The following is a 19,654-nucleotide window of genomic DNA, read 5'->3' as shown; positions in this document are numbered from 1 at the left end:
CACAGAAAGACATGAATGAGACTTTTGAAAAATGAATAGGGAAATCCGTACACACATGAACTCACTGAGCTCTGGTTCAAGGTCTAATGGTTGCAATTCTGTATGGACATTTACTGGCAAGTAACTCATTGGAACTTACTTCTGAATAAACATGCAAAGAATGTTTCTAAATACTATGAATGGACTGAACATATTTCCATTTCAATTTATGAGGCAAAAGTAGTGTTTTTCTTAGGAAACCCCCCCAAATTCTGATGTCATAGAATATTATATTAACTTTGATATTGTTCACTATCATTTTCTCCCTATATGCTGCTACCTTGCACTCTGTCTCCCATCAAATTACTGTCCCTTCTTTCAGAATTTATCACATAGTTGAGCCCAACTAATCACTAATTACAGAGTAACCAGGGTGATATCTCAGCACTATGTACCAAATTGGATCTGGCTATGTGATGACATCACTGAGGCTAAACTAAGCCAGTTCAGAGAGAGGCAATATTTAGTCAGTAAGCCACACCGATCATCCCAGACCCAGCCTGTTTGGTTGGGATCATTTTGTAAATAGGATGGTGTAAATATACTACGCAACCACTTTTGACCACAGTGAAGGCAAATTAAATAAATGCTTCCTTAATAACATTTTCAAAGTTGTAACTGAACAGAAACAATTGCTTTGTTTATCTATATATTGAGTAAAAATTGGAGATTCAAAAACAGTCACTCTCCTGCTGGACTGGTGAATTTCTGTTTTACAGATTCTGTTTCTGTCACTGAGACAAAACCCATTAACCCTTTAACTGAACCAAACATGTGATTTGCATGATTTGATATTGATCATTCTTAATTTTAGCAATTGAAATGAGGAACATTTTTCATGCCGTTTGCATGCTTTGCATGTTCCAATATTGCAGAGCTGAAAAGTTAGCCAGGGGATAAGGCCTGACATTTATACAAATGTTGAAGTGAACAGCATAATTGCACCATTTGCCCTGTAAACACAACAATAGGTAAACAAGGATGGAAGGAGATGAGAAAAGGAAAGGGAGAGCGGTGGGTGGGGGGAGATGAATGCCCATTTCCTGTATTGGATGCAAAGCCACATGCAGAAATGAAGACAGCTACCTGCAAACTGTAGTGCTTCCCTTTTCTTTGCCAATGGCAATTACTGAATAAATTAGGAAGACAGCTATAGATATAAATAATATGCCACTAAGAAGCAATGGCAGAGAGGAAGCCCATCATAGTCTATCATTAGATTATTTTCACAGCAAGATCTGACCCCATCCTTTTGCCCTTCAGACGTTATTAGAAAACATGTATATTTGCATAACGGAAATACAGATCAGTAAAATCACAGCTTGATTTTAAGCAGGATGCCCCCATCAAAATCAATAAAGTTGTAATCCTATGGACCATCAAAATCAATAAAGCTGTAATCCTGGATTAGGCTGTTTAAATTCAATGGGTCTTTATTTCTGAGTAAGCAAGCATGCCACTGATTGTGAATAATTTAAAAATCAGATAGACATCCTAATCCAGTCGAGTGATCCACACAGTTTCTCCTGGGCATGCCAGCTGTAGCAAGCACACAAAAGGCTGAGGCAGTCAAGCAAGACGACAACTGTTTCAGAGCTATGGTTGGCAATAATGCACATGGAACCATATGTTTCTCCCCATTCTGATTTCTATGCAACAGATTTAAGGAGTCACAGGCACTGAAGCAATTACACACAGACTTCCACCATGCACAGGATTCCCTGGATGAGAGCAGTGTATCATTTTAGATCTGTAATAGTTCTATGTACAAACAAATATTTTGTAGTTTGCGGAATTTATTATGCATCTATCTGGAATGTTTATTAAGGCTGCAATCCTGTGCACACTTATCTAGGACTAAGCCCCTTTGAACTTAGTGGGGCTTGCTCCTGAGTAAACATGCATAGTATTGCACACTAAGAATTATTTAAGGGATGACAAGGAATGGCTTTTGAAGTGGGGAGCTTCTATCCAGAAGTAACAGTATTTTGTTTCTTGAAAATGTAAACTTTAAGGTGCAATTCATAAAATTGGTTTAAGCAAGGAGCAGATGATTTCATTTAGAGTTTAATACTGCCACTCCATTATATTTCTGCTTCAGACTTAGCACAGTGCATTGTTTAAACTTAGATATTTGTCAATGAAGAAGCAATTTTGAAAGATAAGTTGGGAATGTCAATACAAAAGGTAAATCTTAAAAATGTAGTTCTTTTGGATTATTCAGGTGCAGATACATAGAACTGGTGTGAGGAAAAACCCCTACTAGGATCAAACTAATATCTGTAGACTATATCGTTTTCTTCATCAGTCACAGGTGCCAAACTTGCTTCCATTTAACATGTAACATATTTATACTAGTTAAGCCAATCCCAAATCACAATTGGCGCTAAATTTGCCTTTACTTATTTGCACTTCAACTCAGATTGGCCTGTCTGGAAAGACCATTTGTAATAAAACATTCTGATTCCCTGTGCTTTTCAGTTAGCTGTAGCCTGTGCCTTTAAGCAAAGCTCTTCTCTGAAGGGTACTCTGAAGGCAGGAGCAACCACCTTGATGGAGCAAAACAGGTCTGAACTGGATGGGAGACTGCCTGAAAATTCTTTGTATGCTGCTTTCAGTTGCATCATGGAAGAAATATGAAGTGTAAATGTAATAAATAAATAAGAATAAAAATCAATAAATTAAAATCTAGTCACATAAAATGCACAAATGCTGCATTTTAAATTGCATTTTAACCTGTATTTTAAATTGGGTTTTTCTCCCCTATTATGTTTTTACTGTAATTTTACTGGTGTTAGCCACCCTGAGCCCGGCTCTGGCAGGGGAGGGGTGGGGTATAAATAAAATGTATTATTATTATTATTATTATTATTATTATTATGCTTTTGAATATGTGATGGTGTATTTGGGGGCAGGATATGTGCATATATTGAGACCAAAGATATGGCTGCTATTTTTGTCATTTAGCTTTTTGTAAACAGTAAGCATTTGACAGTAAAAATCCATCTCAAGCCACATAACTCTGCTGAAGTGGCCTAGGCACAATTTTCTGGTGTCTGTAATTTTTAATACAGGTTCTTTGCCCATCCCAGAACCAGATCAGTGGGTTTTGCTTACCTGCAGAGAGTAGTACATGGTAAGAATATGTCCAAGAACTTCACAAAGTGAAGAAAGCATTACACAATCACGAAAGGTACACTTGACAAGGGAGCGCAGTCACTCTCACCCCAAGTGCACCCATAAGTATGTGCATTCCTGTTGGTCACATTCACACCCTACGTTTTTGAATGGTTTCTTTAAAAAAACAACTCAGGTATAAAAATTTACAAAAGAAACTCAGTATAGAAAGTAGCCCCTGGAATGCATTGAAGAATACTCCCCATGATATCACAAATCATTTGAAATGCACTCTCAGTTTACACAGGGAACTAGTCAGCCCAGAAACAGCAGAGCAGCATAAATTCATGTGTTTCTTCCAGCACAGATGGCATTCTTTGAATTATTCCGTTCCAAGAACCTACTTAGCCTACCAATATGATCGCTCAATACTTTTGCGAAATTGTATTACTCTTTAGTGTGTACTGGATTACTTCACTCATTCATTCAAGATTATTTTATTCTCCCCTTCCAGGGCAGCTAGCAAATGATCATGCAAAGTAACACATCATTTGAACAATAAAGTTGTCACAACAACAGTTCAGCAGTGAATATTATTGGTAAAATAGTTTACCCCATTATACAAGCACCATCTTTTCTTATAGATTTGTTTGAAACAGAATCTATTACTGTCTGCAGGCCACCTAGAAGCTTTCTAACTGAAACAACTCAATTCTTATCACAACTCTTTCCCTGTTTTCTTGCATCAACACAAATATGGGAGTATCCAACGCTGTGCACACAGACTTTTGTTCACGCAACTCGACCTCCCCTTGTTCTTGTGCCTCCCCATAATTTGCTCTGGAGGGTCCTTTGGGACTCTGGAGCATATTTTTAGGGGACTGCAGAGGTTGCAGGGGAAGGAGGTAGTTCAATTGTGCATGCAGAAGTTTGCTGTGCAAGTGGAGCAACAGCTTTGGATATCACCCACAGAAGTCTATGATCACTCACAAATCTCTCTGCAGGCAATTACTGTGCAGATGCAACAAAATATTAAATCCCAACACCTTCTGGAATATAGCACAGTATGTCAAAATATGGTCATGCAATTTGTTAATTACAAAATGGGAATTAATAAAGGAATTATAAAGCAATGATTGTGCATTGATCAGCTGAACACATATTTTCTTTTACTTTTCTCAGTGACATTGCATAGGTAGAATGACATGAAGCCTATACACCTGAGGAAAATTGTGCATAGCATTAAAGACTAATACTTTTTAGATTATAAAAGATCCAGCCAAAGTCCTTTCTTTAATATAAAATCATGCAAACAGCCATAAAATAGAACAGGAAGAAATGAACACAGCTATGGGGTTTTCTCTACATACAATGCTAGTATTGTCTTTTTGGACAGCCTCTATCGTGCTGTTTGACTGCATGTATGAATGAGCAGGATAGAAAACAAAAATGAATTTTAAAGCCTTGTACTGTATATATTTTACATTCAAATTTCAGATTAAGGAATTGCAAAACCCGGCTGAAGTGCTACATGTTAAAATGGTCCAATTATATATTTGTCAATTTCCTTTTGATCAAGTTTCCCAGTCTTCTCTAAACCCTTTTACCAAACAACATTAACAAAATGTCTAATAAGACAATATAAAGCTACTTTAGTTATTCCTGCAAGACAAACTGAGAATTATCCAACACTCTGGGAACTAGGGGTTTATTGAGTTTTGGGTAGCCAACCGTGTTACTTATTAAGGCTGCAGTCCTAAGGACACTTGCTAGCAAGACACATTAGACACCATGGAACTTACCTGTATTTTTCGCTCTATAACACGCACCTGACCATAACACGCACATAGTTTTTAGAGGAGGAAAACAAGAAAAAAAATATTCTAAATGAAACAGTGGATGTATGATTTTTGTGGTTCATGCTGTGGCCACAGACATGTGATCTGACGGTGAGTTTGGGGTAGCCCAATGCAAAAATCCTGAGGATCCATGTGGACCCATGCTTTGTAACCACGTTTTTGCACCACTGCGACCCTAGGCAACAGTGGGTGCGTGATTTTCTTTGGTGCAAGATGTAGCCATGGACATGCTATGTGATCTGATGGTGAATTTGGAGTGACCCAGTGCAAAAACCCTGAGGATCCATGTGGATCTGTGCTTTGTAACCACGTTTTAAGTGGGGAGGGAAGGAAAAGCACTCAAGGGACAAGGAGCACGCGTGGGGTGGGTGGAGAAGGATGCTGCTAATAATGCAGAAGAGGCTCTGCTTCTCTCCCTCCTCCCTGGCTCACTGAAAAACTTTGCTGCTATATAGCCAGCTGAGTGGGGAGGAGAGAGGGACAGAGAGCCTGCTTGCTTTAAAGGAGCAAAGCGGGAGAGGAGAGGAGCCGCTTACACGAGTGTAAGCGGCTCCTATCCAGTTGGCTCCTTTAAAGCAAGCAGGCTCTCTGTCCCTCTCTCCTCCCCATTCAGAGGCTCTTCTCCCGCTTTGCTGTTTCAAAGCGAGCCACGGAGGAGGAAAGTAAGGGGAACCATGGATCCTCTGCTCACAACTGCAGCAGATCCCCCCCGCCACCCGTAGGCATTCGCTCCATAACACGCACAGACATTTCCCCTTACTTTCTAGGAGGAAAAAAGTGAGTGTTATGGTGCAAAAAATACGGTATTTCTGAATAAACGTAGGGTTGTGTTGTTAGTCAACTGGGTATGTAGAATTAAGGCAGCAAGGCTACAATCTGAACCATACTAACTGGAGAATAAACTCAACTGAACTCAAAGTCCCACTGAGCTTACTTCCGAGTACTTTGTAAATTTGAGATTTCCCTGCTTCCTTACTATTGGCTAAATCCAGAGGAACTTCCTACAGCAGAGTAAACCTTCTTTCATTAGAAGGAGCATCTTCTTCATCCAGAGGAAGAAGTTCCTCTGAATCCTACCTTGACAACATCTATTCAACTGGGTGTTTTAAAATTTACAATAAAATAGTTTCATATTCATACCTTCAAGAGGAGTTTGGAGGCTGTACAGTTCTGTGGCAACAAAGCTTGGCAGAAATCCATTAAAATCAACTGGAGTTTTACTACTGACTTCAGTGAGACCAGGATTGCACCCTTTCTAAAATGCTAAATGGTTTTATAGTTTTGATTATCTCAGGCAATGTTTAATCTTTTGCATTTCATAAAACTTCAAGCCACCAGATTTCACATGGGCATACAGTACACAGATTCTAATCTGATTTTTCTTGTTCATGTGAATAGCCTCAGGATAGCAAAATTTCCCTGTAGACTATGAAATAATCTCTCAAATAATGAGTTCATCTCATGAGTATCCACCACCAATGCTTGACCTTTTTTTTTTTCTTGAAAGAATACTTTGTTTACGGAGCTTTTAATCCAGAGATAATCTAGCATTGTCTTTAAAAAAACACCTTAGGTATTTTATTATACAGCCTCATGCTAGTTCTTGAAACAATTATAGTCCATCAGAATAGTTTGATAATAACACCATAAAAAGTACACTCAGTGTACTTTGCATGTTGAGATAAATTGCAAACACTTCTCAAAGTAAATTCTCAGCACTATGTGTTTTGGAAAGGTGCAACACAATGGACATGATCCAAACAAAGATTAAGCATGTGGATTTTCCTTTCCTTTCAGTGGGAAATTAAGCATTTGCTTAGATGTTCCTTTGAAATCAGTAGGGAGCCACTGACTGAGTTGGCTTGATCATGCACAAGGTGTGTAATTGTAGTTTAGACCTAAAAAAGGTAAGTCCAATGAAAAATGAGAGAAGCACGGTATATGAATTTGAAGGAACCAACATTAGATATTGGTAATAAATTTGGTAACCAAGTAAACACTAAGAAACCCTTTGAATCAAAGGGCATTTTCAGAGATAGCACAGATGGCAATTTATAGCCCTTATTGTATTGGGTGTACAGGCGTAAATGTTATTACTGCAGGAAATTACTTAATTTTAGTTTAATTCTAAAATGAAACTCACATTCCAACTAAGGTAGACTGCATTATATTTGAACTGGAAAAGGCAAACAACACATTGTAGTCATTCAAAAAGACATATAAAATAGACTGTCCCTGTTCACTGTAACCTTACCAGGATCTTGTACAATCAGTTTTCATAGAAACCATAGAAAAATGATTTAAATGGTATTCTTACCCAAAAATGAGTTATTAGTATGCAAACAGTATATGACTCCATGAGTCACTGAGGTCTCTGTATTCTTCAGGATGCTCTTATTTAATGTTTTATGATTTTCTTTGCACTCTCTATCTAGCTCACTATGAGTTCTGTGTAATTACTGATAGTTGCTTACACTTCTAGTAATTAGTATGATTGTCATTAAAATACCCGTGGGTTGTCTTGTAAAGGTATGAATGGGCAGGGTCATGCACTGAAGACACAACATGGACTATGAAAGGGCTGGCTCACGTATATTGTATTGGTACACTGGTAAATCTAATTTCTATTCATCTGATGATTACTTCAATCAATATTAATTCCTGTGTGCTTCCTTTGTCTTCAGTTACAAGAGCAGACATCCTTCAGTTTCACAGACGCCAGGGCATTTTCCTCTGACTCCATTGCGTAAAGCAATAACACAGCTTGATGGCTTCTTGGGGGTTTTCCCTTCTGATATTGCTTTCTTGCCCTACATAACCATTACAAAAATATTGCAAGTGGCTGTTACTGGTACAATATATTCATAGCATGAATTGTACCCTTGCTTTACCTAGGAAGTCACAGAATATTTCATTTGATTCCAAATGCATTTGGATTAAAAGGGGTGTGTGCTTTATAATGTGAGATATTTCTGTAACTTAACTATAAATTAATTCTTCATTTCCTAAAGTTTCTTGGCCTTCCTTTGAAAATAGGAATATGTTTCAATACTAATATCTAATTTTAAATGGAAAAAATCCCAATACTGTTTAGATTAACATGGACAATTCAAAAGTAAGTTCTGTATGTTTGGACCATATGCTTGTTACTAGAATTATTTTGGTTTCATTGTTGAATTTCCCCCCCTGATAATTTCATATCAATTTATTTGTTTCTTATAATATTCTAGACTGATCACCCTCAAAGGGGCTGTGTCTAACAGAATATAATGTTTAAAAATCTAAAAGGGGTTAAACATATGGCCAAGGCAGAATTGTTATTACTAAAAGTGCTTCAAATGTGGCTAAATATATTTTTTAAATTGTTCTTATATTTATTTGTAAGCACTTTACTAAAACCCTTCAATATGTTATTTAATTAAAAAAAAACAGTGAGAAAAGCATCATTACCAGAAAAAATACTAATCTATGGAAAGAGTTTCAAAAAGATCACAACATTTTCAGTTTCAGGCTAGATTTATGTAATATGAGTGGAAAGGTATCAGTCCCTGCAAAATGAAACCAAGGTCTCCAAGGTACTCAGCAGTCTCGTACAGTATTGCACGTCCCCTAGATTGGTTAAGTATTGCTGCAAAGTTGTCTTGTGTCTTATGGTCATTGAAGGCCTTTCTACTCACCCTTCCTTTAATAAGCCTGGTCGTATCTATTTATGCCACATATAAATAGTATATTTAATGGTCAATGGTTCCCTGAATCTTTTTCATTGCTCACATCAATAAAAACTGAACCCCAGTGGTGACCAACTCAAATAAAAGTATCAATTCTGGCTAATGTATTATGGATAGCTGTTGACTGTTTCACAGATATTGCACCAAATCAATTAAGAATAAAAAAAATCATTCATTAGGATGGCATTCAGAATTAATCATCATGTTTCAGTAACACACAATTATTGATAATTAAATGAGAAATTTATTTATGTTAATAATCTTGCAAAATTACCTACATTTCACTGTCAGACAAATTATATATTTTGAGTCATGAAGATTGAGTTTTATGCATTTTTTGATAATCCCCAAAACCTCCAAATTGTTGGGGGAACCATTCTACTTCCTAGGGGCCTATTCTGAGGTTAAAAAGAATACACACACACACACTTGAATGCCAGATTTGTGAAGCTGAGATTGAATGCATTGTTGCCACTGTAAAGTTTTAAAAGTACAGATTTGAAAACAATTTGCGATGCATTGGCTTAACACATATTTACAATAAATGATGGGTTGTCGATACCACTTTAGTGATAAGGCATGCTTAGGATATCATCAGCTTCAGTTAACCTTGTCACTTCTCTAACATTTTGGTTACAGACCCAGCAACACTAAGAAGTATCAAAACCCTCGACATTTTAAGTATCCCACAGAGCATCAAAATCCATGGGTTTTTTTGCATGGGAAAGCCACAGTTTAGATGTGTTTGTTCTTTTAAATCAGGACTAGCCACTGATTCTATAAGTATGTATTTTAATGTGAAAATGTGTTCAAGAGATGTTGCCTTTCTTTTCTTTTTGGAAGAATCAGGCAGTGCCTTTTAAATTTCCAGCTCAAATGGGCATTTTAACAATTGCATATGAATTCTTTAGTTATTTTTTTCTGTCAGCTCCTCCGTCCTCACAACCACGAACAATTCTGCGAGTCAGAGATCTTTTAATCGCAAACTACAGCGATTAGTTGAAGAGGGCAAGACCAATGTGGGAAACGCACAAAGAAGCGTGCATCAAACCAGATGCTAAATACACTTCTGTGGTTCCGTTATACAGTGGCAATAGCAGAGAATTCTTGAATTACAGGAAAACGTTAACTTGGCTCTTCCCAGGCTCCTGTGAAATTTTGTTGCACAAGACACGAGAGAATCGCCTTAATACAGAGAGCCTCATTCTGGGATCTGAAAAAACACTGCAACTCATCGAATTCTGGTCAGGGCAGGGATACAGCACCCCTCGGGATTTTAAAATCAGACCGACCCCCTCCTCATCTACCCACGCTTCAGACGTTACTTTGGCAGATCAACAATTCATTTCTGCCGCCCTTTCGCCTACTTTGACTTGAAGTTTGAAGTTCAACCAACCAGAAGGGGCGGAGATGGAGAGGAGGAGAGGAGCGAAAAAATGCGGGATCTTTCGAAAGTGGAGATGGTGAGATGTATATATCGCCGCTAAATAAGACCTTTATCGCCTCCTCTGCTATAACCGCGTGTTCAGCCTCGCAAGGTTAACGTGCTTTGATTTTGCTGAATGCCAATAAATCTATTGATTCCCGTGTCCTCTTCCCCTTCAGGGACAGAACTGAAAATGCGGTGTGATTAATATTCCATTAACAAACAACTCCGGTCCTAAATCGAACGAATCGCCACTACAGTATTGTACTAGACCTTCTCTAGGATTGTGGGCTGGAGGAGCCTAGATGAACCCGGCGGCGTTTGGGATACTCGCTGTTGTTGTTGTTGTTGTTGTTGTTTTAAATGAAACAAAAGACATATCGGGGTTCATTTGGCACCATTGTCCCAGCAGAAGGAGGTGTCCAAGGGAGAGGCTGAGTCCAGCTTCAATCTGAGCACCATCTTTCCTCGCCATGAAGCCCCACCAAGTGCACTGGGCCTGAGGATGTAAGCCTAACCATACTGACTTGGGCTTAAACCGTACAGAGGACGGTGGGACTTGCTTCCGAGTAAGCGTGCATAGGATCGGGCTGCGCGATGCGGGCTTGGAGCGCAACTTTAAACTATTAGAAGTCTGTCTTGTTGACTTACTAGGTCGATTTATTCTGTCTGCGCTTCGTGCCAACGTTTCATTTCATTGCTCTTCCGTGGTAACAAAGGCCCGTTACTCATAAATGCAAGTACTGTAAATTGCTCAGTACACCCAGATTTATTTAGGATTTGTGGTCAGATCCAGACAAAGTTGCATCCACCATTGTGGACCCCTAACATGGGACGAAGCCTCCGCCTACAGCGGTGGATGACGGCAGAGCTGGTAGAGGGTCAGCGCGGGGGAGAGAAGAGGAGAGTCTTGTTGCACCTTAAAGCCTACTAGGTTTAACTTAGCAACGCTTTTTCAGACTGGAGTCCACTTGGTCGGAATCGGATGCATCTGATGAAATGAACTCTCTAATCCAGGAACGCGCGTGGGCCATGAGATATTTGTTGGGTTTTAAGGTGCTACAAGACGCCTCGATGTTTCACGTATCGTTATACCCAACCTATGCGCCCCCAGTCAAGCTTGCACCCCTACTGCAAGAAGGGCCTATGCCTGCAACCAACACAGGAGCCAGCCGCCTTCGCTGTAGCCTGGCTCGGGGTTGACTCTTCTCCCGCCCCGTAGATTCCCAGGCTGATGGACGCCATTCGCTCCTTGCTTTGTGGTGGAAGGGGCCGGGAGCGAGCGCGAGGCGCAAGTCCTTGGGGCGGGATCCAAAGGCCAGCTGCCCACCTCGGCTGCCCGTCTGAAATGCAGCCACCGCCTAGGAAGAAGGCCCAGAGATCCGCAGGTTCTGCATCCGCGCAAATAGGGTTTGGATGGGCTCTTTGCCGCGGGGGCCGCAGCCTTCAAGATCCCCCCGAGCTTGCAAAGCTGGTGGCGGATGGCGGGGAGGAGACGCGGGACGCCAGGAAAGGGGGCGATGGGGGGGGGGGAAGAGTTTCCCCGGACTGTTTCCCGACGGCGAGGCCCTCGAGTCGGCCCCGATTTCACCCCCGTCACAACAAAACGTTCAAAACGGCGAGCGGGAGGGATTCCTGCCCTGCCCTGGTCCCGAGAAGGCCCTTCTGATTGGCTCTCTTGCCGCCCTGCCCGCCCTCGGCCGAACTTTCGGCTTCTGGGGACGCGGGGGCGGGCCTTGCCCGGAGAAAGTGCTCTGGGTGGCGGGGCGCCGTCACCTGCACGGGGCGGGGGGAGAAGGCGAAGGGGGCGAGGAGGTGCCTTTGGTCGTGCGGGGCACGAGCGAGAAGATGCAGAGGCAGAGAGATCGCTGGGGCCGGCAGAAACCGAAGCAGCCACGGCGCTCCCCTTCGGGGCCTCATCCGTGGCATTGATTTCCAAGCCAGCAGTTCTATGTGCACTCGTGCAGCCGCGGAGCGCGGTGGGAAGGCACTTACTTGGAAGTAAATGCCGCTGACTTCTTGGGCCTTAGCTCCTTCCGGTAAAGGTTAGGGCTGCCAAACCCATTTTACTTAGGAAGGGGTAAAGTCCACCAATCCAGGAAGGTCCATCGGAGTTTTGGAGCGGATGTGAATTTCGCATCCTTCGGGAAACCACGGGGGGCACCTCTTTCTTCGCGTTTTATTCAGGCAGATTTGATGACATGGTGCAAAGGCCGTTTTTAAAACTAGATGAGAGCAAACTTGCACCCCAAGCGTCCTTGGAAATAAGTCGCACTGAGTTTAATGGGACTTCATTCTGCGTAAGGGTGAACAGAACCAGACTGGTGGATGGGGAACAGCAGATATTGTAAAAGCAGCACATTGCGGGTGGAGAGGAAAGCAGACATATACAAACGAACCCCGGAATTTTTCGGTGGGAAGGGACTATAACTCAGCCTTTCTATATTTTCCCACCGAAGCTTCGTTTGCATCTGTCTGTGGAGTAATTGGAAAACCATGTGACAGTCCTGCAAATATATTTTCAGGCCGATTCTACGCACAAGGAACCTACAGTCCAAATGGAACTGCCGTTCACGCATATGTTAAGGAAGACGTCGGCAAGACGTGTGTGTGTGTGTGTGTGTGGTGTCCTGTAATATATAGAACCTATAAAAATATTTATGAAAGAAAAGCGCTTGGAAAATCAGGATAGCTTTCGCTGAGTAATCTCTGCCTGTCAGGCGCTGGAGACTGGGCGGAGGGGATCCTGCCCTGGTCTCTGGACTTGTTTTCTCAGCCGAAAGAAGTGGGTCAGTGGAGCACATGACAAGCCCCGGCTCCAGCACAGAAACATACAAAAGAGACAGACAGACGGAGAAAAGACAGCAGATGCTGCCGGATTCATAGCTTAGGTAAAAGCAAAACGGTTTGGTTCCAGACCAGACAGTGGCTGGTCGGACTGACACAGGCCCTTTATTGAGCCTCAAGTCAGCTACACCTTCTAGATCCCTGCCTGCCCCTTTTTGTGCTCAGCAACCCAGTTACTGGACGTGCATGGTCCCGATCCTATTGCTTGCTTACTCGAAAGTAAGCACAGTTGGTAGCTATAGGGTTTGCTTCCCCAGGTAGAAATGTCCGAGGTTGGTCGACCTGCATGACCATTCAAGTCGCATAGCCAGGTCATCGCTCGCCAACAATGCTCTTCGAAGGTTTACATTACTCGGGTGAAGGAGAGCCTTCCCTGGCCAAGGGAAATGGGAGGCCGCAGAAGTACGCGAGGTTTCCGAATCAGAGAAGTGCCTTATCCGAGTCCAGAAGGCGCTTTCCCCAAAACCAAGAGCGGCGCCTTCTATTTTGGCAGCGCATTTCTGCACATCTGGTGGTTTTCCACTGGTCATGCTTGTCACCTCTTCATGCATATGACCCAACAGGATCTGGTTCTCCAAATATCCCAACACAAAAAATGTCGATTCAGCGATGTCTACTTGGAAGTCCCATGGAATTCAGTCCGACTACGCAACTCAAGCCGGAGCATGCCCTCCCCCACCCCCGAAAGAAATCCCACTCATCTCAAAGCGGCTTACTCCCTAATAAGTGTGCTTAGCACTCGCTGTGCACACCTACCTGAGAGTAAGCCCCATTGAGCACAGCAATGATTACTTCCGAGGAAGCATGCACGGCATAAAAGACTGTTAGATTCTAATGGGGTTGTCATGTGTCCTCTTTTTCTAGGACACGTCCTCTTTCTCGGGGGCAAAATTTGAGACAAATTGCATTTATTTGCTTTGAATGGCCGTCATTTTGCTCTTCAAAATATAGCAACTCTACAATGCTACAGTAGCTCCACTTCCTACATAAGCCGGGTCATCCGCCTGGGTTTTTTTTTCCAGCATGTGTGGAGTGTCCTCGATCTTACTTCGAACTTCCCACCCTCGTGGTCCATTCCAGCCACTTCCCACCCTCGTGGTCCCATTCCATCAGAAAAACAGGACTCAAGAGAAGGCCGGAAGGAAACAACCCCAGATTTCCGCAGCCGAGCCTCTGAAACCCAGTTCATCTAAAGTGAGAATCGAAGCTGAGAATGGCTTTGAGCGCGTGCAGAGTGCATTTCTGAGCTGCGAGGTCAGAAAGCCAACAGGCCAGCTTCACCCCAGGAACCTTTCCATACAAAAAGATATGCATTTGCGTCAATGGAGGGGATATGAAACTCCCGGCTTCTTCCCAGCTTTTCTTTACTCCCCCCCCCCCCCAAAGTGCTGCTCCTTCTTCCTCCACTCTCCGAGGCCCAGCAACGGCAAGGAAGCGCCCACAGCACTTCCAGCTGTCAGGCCTTCTCCGGCCCTCCGCAGAGCACAGGCCGCCGCTCCAGCAGGGTCGCTCCGACTGCGCGCCCCCCTCTACGGGCCGGCCTGCTTTCAGCTGCAAGCACCCCTGACGGACCTCCGCTCCCGGGGAATCATCACCCGCCTTTTTGTCCCTAGGCTCAAAGTCATCCCGCAACGCACAGCACCTCTTCCCCACAGCCACAATCCTTACAGGCATGAAGGAAACTGCCCCTTCACATCAACACCTAGGGGTCTCACCCCCCGCTTCTGGTATTATTAGTATTAGTATTGGCATTAGTATTATTTAGTAGGAATCGGGAATTTCGCTCCGACACCGCACTCGTACCTTTGCCCAGAAACACTGCACAAAAGGAAGTCTGGATGAGCCCTGAGTCTCTCCTTAGATCAGCAAGTTAAAACTGAACCCCTCGACACCCCCCACCCAACCACCCTCAAAAACCCAACCCCAAATTATTTCCCTTTGCGCACGGCCTGTCTCCAGGGATCTAGAGGGCAGTGAGACTGTTACCGAGGGCGCGCACACAGAGAGGGTTTTTTTGCTTCCCCATCATACCAAGTTAACATACGCCCCCCTCCCTTCTGCATTGGAGGGCGCTGTCAGTTTTTATCTCCGCTTTTGCCTTCCCCGTCTCCTACTCGTTTGCGGGAGAGAGACAGCAGAGACAGAAAAGTTCACTCAGCAAATACATCTCCAGCAACCAGCGTGAGTTGAGTTTGTGAGACTCTCCCGCCCCTTTCCCAGCTTTACCGAAGTCTCCTTAAAAGGGACCCGGGTTAAGTAGGGAGTGGGTTAGATATTGGGAGCGAGGAAACGCGCAAGCGCCCGTCACATCAGACTTCTGAGCGGCCCAGTAAGAGCGAGCGAAACAGAGCCATGCGCAATCCTGAAGTTTGCGCGCTTGGGTAGCGAAGAAGCAAGGGTGCCTGCTAGAGAGTAGTGGCCTTACCCTTTTCAAAGGCACCGGCCAATCCACTGCTGAGTGAAGGGGCGGGAAGCCCGTTGGGCCGGCCTTAGTTAACATGAGAACAGGGCCAAGAGCGCTGGTCAGAAGACCAGCGAGAAAGCTGACCGCAAGCTCCGTTAGGCGCGCAAGACAGAAAGATGGAGCAGTGCCACCGGCGCGGCCGAAGGCTTTTGGTCCAGCGGAAAATGCGCTGGATGGGAGAGGAATATGCATTCCTCTCCCCTTTTTTTTGGTTTTAGGTGGCAATCCTAATCCCACTTACCTAGGAGTAAGCACAATTGACTTCAATGGAACAGACATGTTTAGGATTGAGCTGTAAGTCTATCATTTGAAAGACACTTTTGCACGGAAGGAGTGATGTAAGAAGGACATGAATTGGGTGAAAGGCGGTATACACATTTAAATAATAATAATAATAATAATAATAATAATAATAATCAACGTTGGGCTGGGGTTTTTTTGGACTCCACTCCCTGCGCCCCCACCCTCTCCATCCAATGCTTTGGGAACCATTCTAAACAGCTTTGCGATCTTTTCTGACGGAAAGCGCGGTATAAAAGCACTTGGAATAAAAACATCAATATAAGGATCAGGCCGGAGAGGGCCCACGGCAGCAAACTCGAGTTTCACTGGCTTTAGGGAATACGAGGCTGATAACTTGGAATACTAGGATCCGCGTGTGGCCGCAATAACAGTTGAGAGTGGACTCGTGGAGTGGTGCGATGTGCTTGGGAAATGGAGGTTGGGAATGATGGCTCGGGTCTCTTTGGGGGAGGAGAGAGAGAGGTAAAAGCAGGTGTTGGTTCAAGGAACTCCTCGGAAATTAAAAACGAGTCGAGTCAACATGCGGGATGGGGCCTCAGAGAGACTTCAGAAAAGTCCACTCAGCAGAATAAGCTGGGGGGGGGGGAGGAGGGGAGCTCGTCACATTTTGAAGTAGTTGAAGGAATCCACGTTACCATCTAAAGAGAGAGCCGCTCCTCCCGCACGTAAGGCCATGGAGTCCGGAGCCGAGAATTACCTAACCGCACCTCGGGGGACTCTCCTGGCCGAGGGACACCCGGCAGTCCTTCCAAGAGGCAGGATCCACCGCCGCAGGCAGCTCAGTCCCCTGTCCTTCAAACATTTCAGCTCACCCCCTTCAAACCCCGCCTCCCCACCCCTACCGCCAGCCTTGGACTCGAGCAGTGATGCCAAAGGACCGATGGTGCCACGAGTGGTGAGTTCCAAAGAAAGACAGTCAACGAGAATGGGATGCCAGCAGGCTAAGCACGAGAGAGATGCCTGTCTGTGGGGACCACCTGCCTAGGTGGACGAAGGTGCCCCACTACTCAGACACCAAGGGGGCCCAGGAAGAGGAGTCATCTGTGCCAAGGGGAGCCTCCAGCTGCCGCTCCTCCCCCCGGGACTTGCTGCCCCCGAGCATGCAGAGGGATCGCGGCCCCTCCTAGAAATGGGCGCGTCTCAAGTTTGGGATGCTCTGCCTCCGGTCTTTACCTGCACCCCTTGGGCTAAGTTGCACTCGGTGCGCCGACCAAGACATTCCGGCTCTCCACGCAAATACGTCCCCCCCCCTTATTCTGAAAAGAAGAGCGATGCTCCCTTTCTCCATCCCTGAGCACCGGCCACCTGCTTAGCGGATGTGGGCGCCCACCGGGAGAAGACCGAGTTGGGGGGCTCTGTTTCGAAACTCGCTCCAAACTCTGTGCCCGCCTCTCCAAAGAGCGCGCCTCCAAAGGGCCAAGTCAGCCTCTCTCCCAGGAAGTGTGTGGCGCTGAACTCAAGGAAGCACCCAAGGAAGCCTCCCACAAACTTAGAAGACGCTCCAGGAGAAGTTGTCACGCAGGATGCGGCTCGTGGAACTTCTGCTGGAGTATCAGGAGAAGAAGGCGGAGAGAGTGCTCAGACCCTACTGAGACACCTTTCATGATGAGAATAATAATAATAATAATAATAATAATAATAATAATAATAATAATAATAATAATAATAATAAAAAAGACATGCTTCCGAAAAAGAGAGACACGAACGTGAGAACTTTCTGACCACGTCAGCACCCATTTCCTCTCCATCTTTGATCCCTTCTAGACGCCCCCCCCCGGTTCCGCCAAGCCCCCTTTGGGCCGCCCGACGCCCCGCTCTCCCCGATGCAGCAGCCCTTACCTCGCATGATGCTGGCGCTTCCCTGCTCCGCGCAGTCATGTAGCTCCCAGCTTTAAAATCCCCTTCTCGGCGAGAGCGCAGGCTGCGCGGCGGCCAAGAGCATTCCTCCCAGGCTGCGCTCGCCGGGCTTCCTCTCGCCCACTTTTCCTTCTCGCGGCCGGAGAAGCGCCTCCGCCCTCAGCCCGGGGTCTTGCTGGCTTGCGGCGCTTGGGCGCCCGGGCCGCGCCTCCTCCGCGCTGGCTCTCCGCGTCCAAGGCGCCCCCGAGCGACTCCCGAGATTTCTTTTGTGATCCCTTGGACGGAGGAGCGCCGACCGCGGCGGGAGGAGGAGGCGGGCGGGCGGGCGGGCGGGCGAGGGAGGGCGGGAGGGAGGGGGCTGTGGTCGCCTTGTCAGTTTCGGAGCAGGAGCAGGAGCGAGAAATGACGGCGGGCGGAGGGCGCGAGGGGGGACGGGAGTTTCTGTCTCGAAGAAGAAGACGCCGAAAGAGCAGGGCCGGGGGAGGGCAGAGCCTGTGCGTTTCTCACATGACCCCCGCGCCTGTCGGAGCAGCTTTCTTTCCCCGGCTTCGCTTTGGACAGGGACGCGCCGAGCGCGGGAGACGGAGGGCGAGAGGTGCTGAGGGAAAGCTGGCAAGAGGCTTATAGCGGAGGGCGGGCGGGCGGGAGCCGGCGACTTCGGGCCCCGCCCACTGTCAGCGCCTCGCCCAATCGGAAGGCGCCCGAGGTGGGAGCCCGGCGGAGGGAAAAGCTCCGGCTCGGACGCGGGGGGCGGGGCCAAGGAGAAGGCGCGCCGGCGCACCGAGACGCGAAGCGGGACTGGGCTGGCGCGCCTCTCGCTGGGGGACGAGGCGCCGGGTGGGAAAAGCCGCGCTCTCTCTGCAAGCCGAGGAGGCCACGGGAAGGACCTCGCCCCCTGGAAATGTGCCCCCCCACCTCTGCCAGTCCCTCCCCCGCGAAGAACTCGAAGAGATTATCAAAGGAGATGCGCGCAGATCGCGGGGCTGAGCAGCCCAAGCGCCCCACCCCCGTCGGGCCAGCTCCGCTTCAGGCTGAGGGGGCGCCCTGTCCCGTCGGGGACTCCCCTTGAACTTCCCGCGTGGACCTCCCCCCCCCTCTGCTCTTCTCTTCCTGGCCCAGAAGATGGTCGAGAACTGGCTTGTCCCTGCCTCCCACTAGCAGGATCCCGTCTTCAAAAGGAGGCAAACCGCGGAACACACAGAATTTATTCGACATTGTTTCTTTCAAATAGTTGTGAGAACATCCGAAGAAGCTCACGCCATGCTTCTGATTCAGGAGGCTGTTGCTTACTAAGTGCATGCCAGAGAAAGCCAGGGAGACTTCAAAGCAGAGCACCTGTGGCCTCCAGATGTTGCAGGATACCTGGCCATTGCACTCATAGGAGTTGGAGTCCAACAACATCTGGAGGGCCATAGTTTCTGCAACCCTACTTTAAAGGGTCACAATGTTCTCTCCTACTAAGGATTCAGGGTGATTGGAGATGCCGGGGTTTCTTTTGTTTGGATGTCAGACATACTAATTCAGTGTAAGAGGCACCTGCAAAATTTGTGAAGGCAATGATGAATCCCATACTGATCTCCAAAATAGCTGGCAAGCTCAGCATAGACAGGACTGCCCAAACCTAGGATTTCAAAGCCCCTGCTTTGATTGAAGTTTCTACCTCCTTGTCTGGTAGGTACCGAAGTGTGGCATCCAGAGGACATGCAAATCATGTTGGAGCAATTCCTTTGTGTAGTTCTGTTGCCCAACTGTATACACTGAAAATCCAGCTGCCAGTTCAGCTGCTGAAGTCTTCCATTTGTACAGTGATACTGCTTCAATAATAGGCCTCTTCATAGGTTCTCTCCATGCAGGGTTGAGCATGTTGACTCTACCTGCACATGAGGCAGGAAAGGCAAATTTGTGTGAGGAGGCTTGTGTGAGGAACGTTGCATGACCAGAGTTCTCAATCATAGTCTATATAGAAGCACCTTGTACTGCATATGTGTGTGTAGAGGTCAAGGTTGGGGCTAGC

General features: G+C 45.8%; 1 protein-coding gene across 1 annotated transcript in view; it reads right to left on the bottom strand.

Annotated features, from left to right (window-relative positions):
- RORB (RAR related orphan receptor B) overlaps positions 1-17,723 on the bottom strand; it is a 148,681-nt gene extending 130,958 nt beyond the window's left edge. Inside the window, exon 1 of the mRNA XM_083464958.1 lies at positions 17,623-17,723. Within this exon, the coding sequence (XP_083321084.1) occupies positions 17,623-17,629 (7 nt within the window). The 5' untranslated portion in view covers positions 17,630-17,723. The remainder of the gene's footprint in view (positions 1-17,622) is intronic.
- Positions 17,724-19,654: the final 1,931 nt, after the last annotated feature.

The sequence above is a fragment of the Podarcis liolepis genome, assembly GCF_965112155.1.
Source record: "Podarcis liolepis genome assembly, chromosome: 11".
In the NCBI taxonomy this organism is placed as follows: Eukaryota; Metazoa; Chordata; class Lepidosauria; order Squamata; family Lacertidae; genus Podarcis; species Podarcis liolepis.
This window is presented reverse-complemented; position numbering and strand designations above follow the sequence as displayed.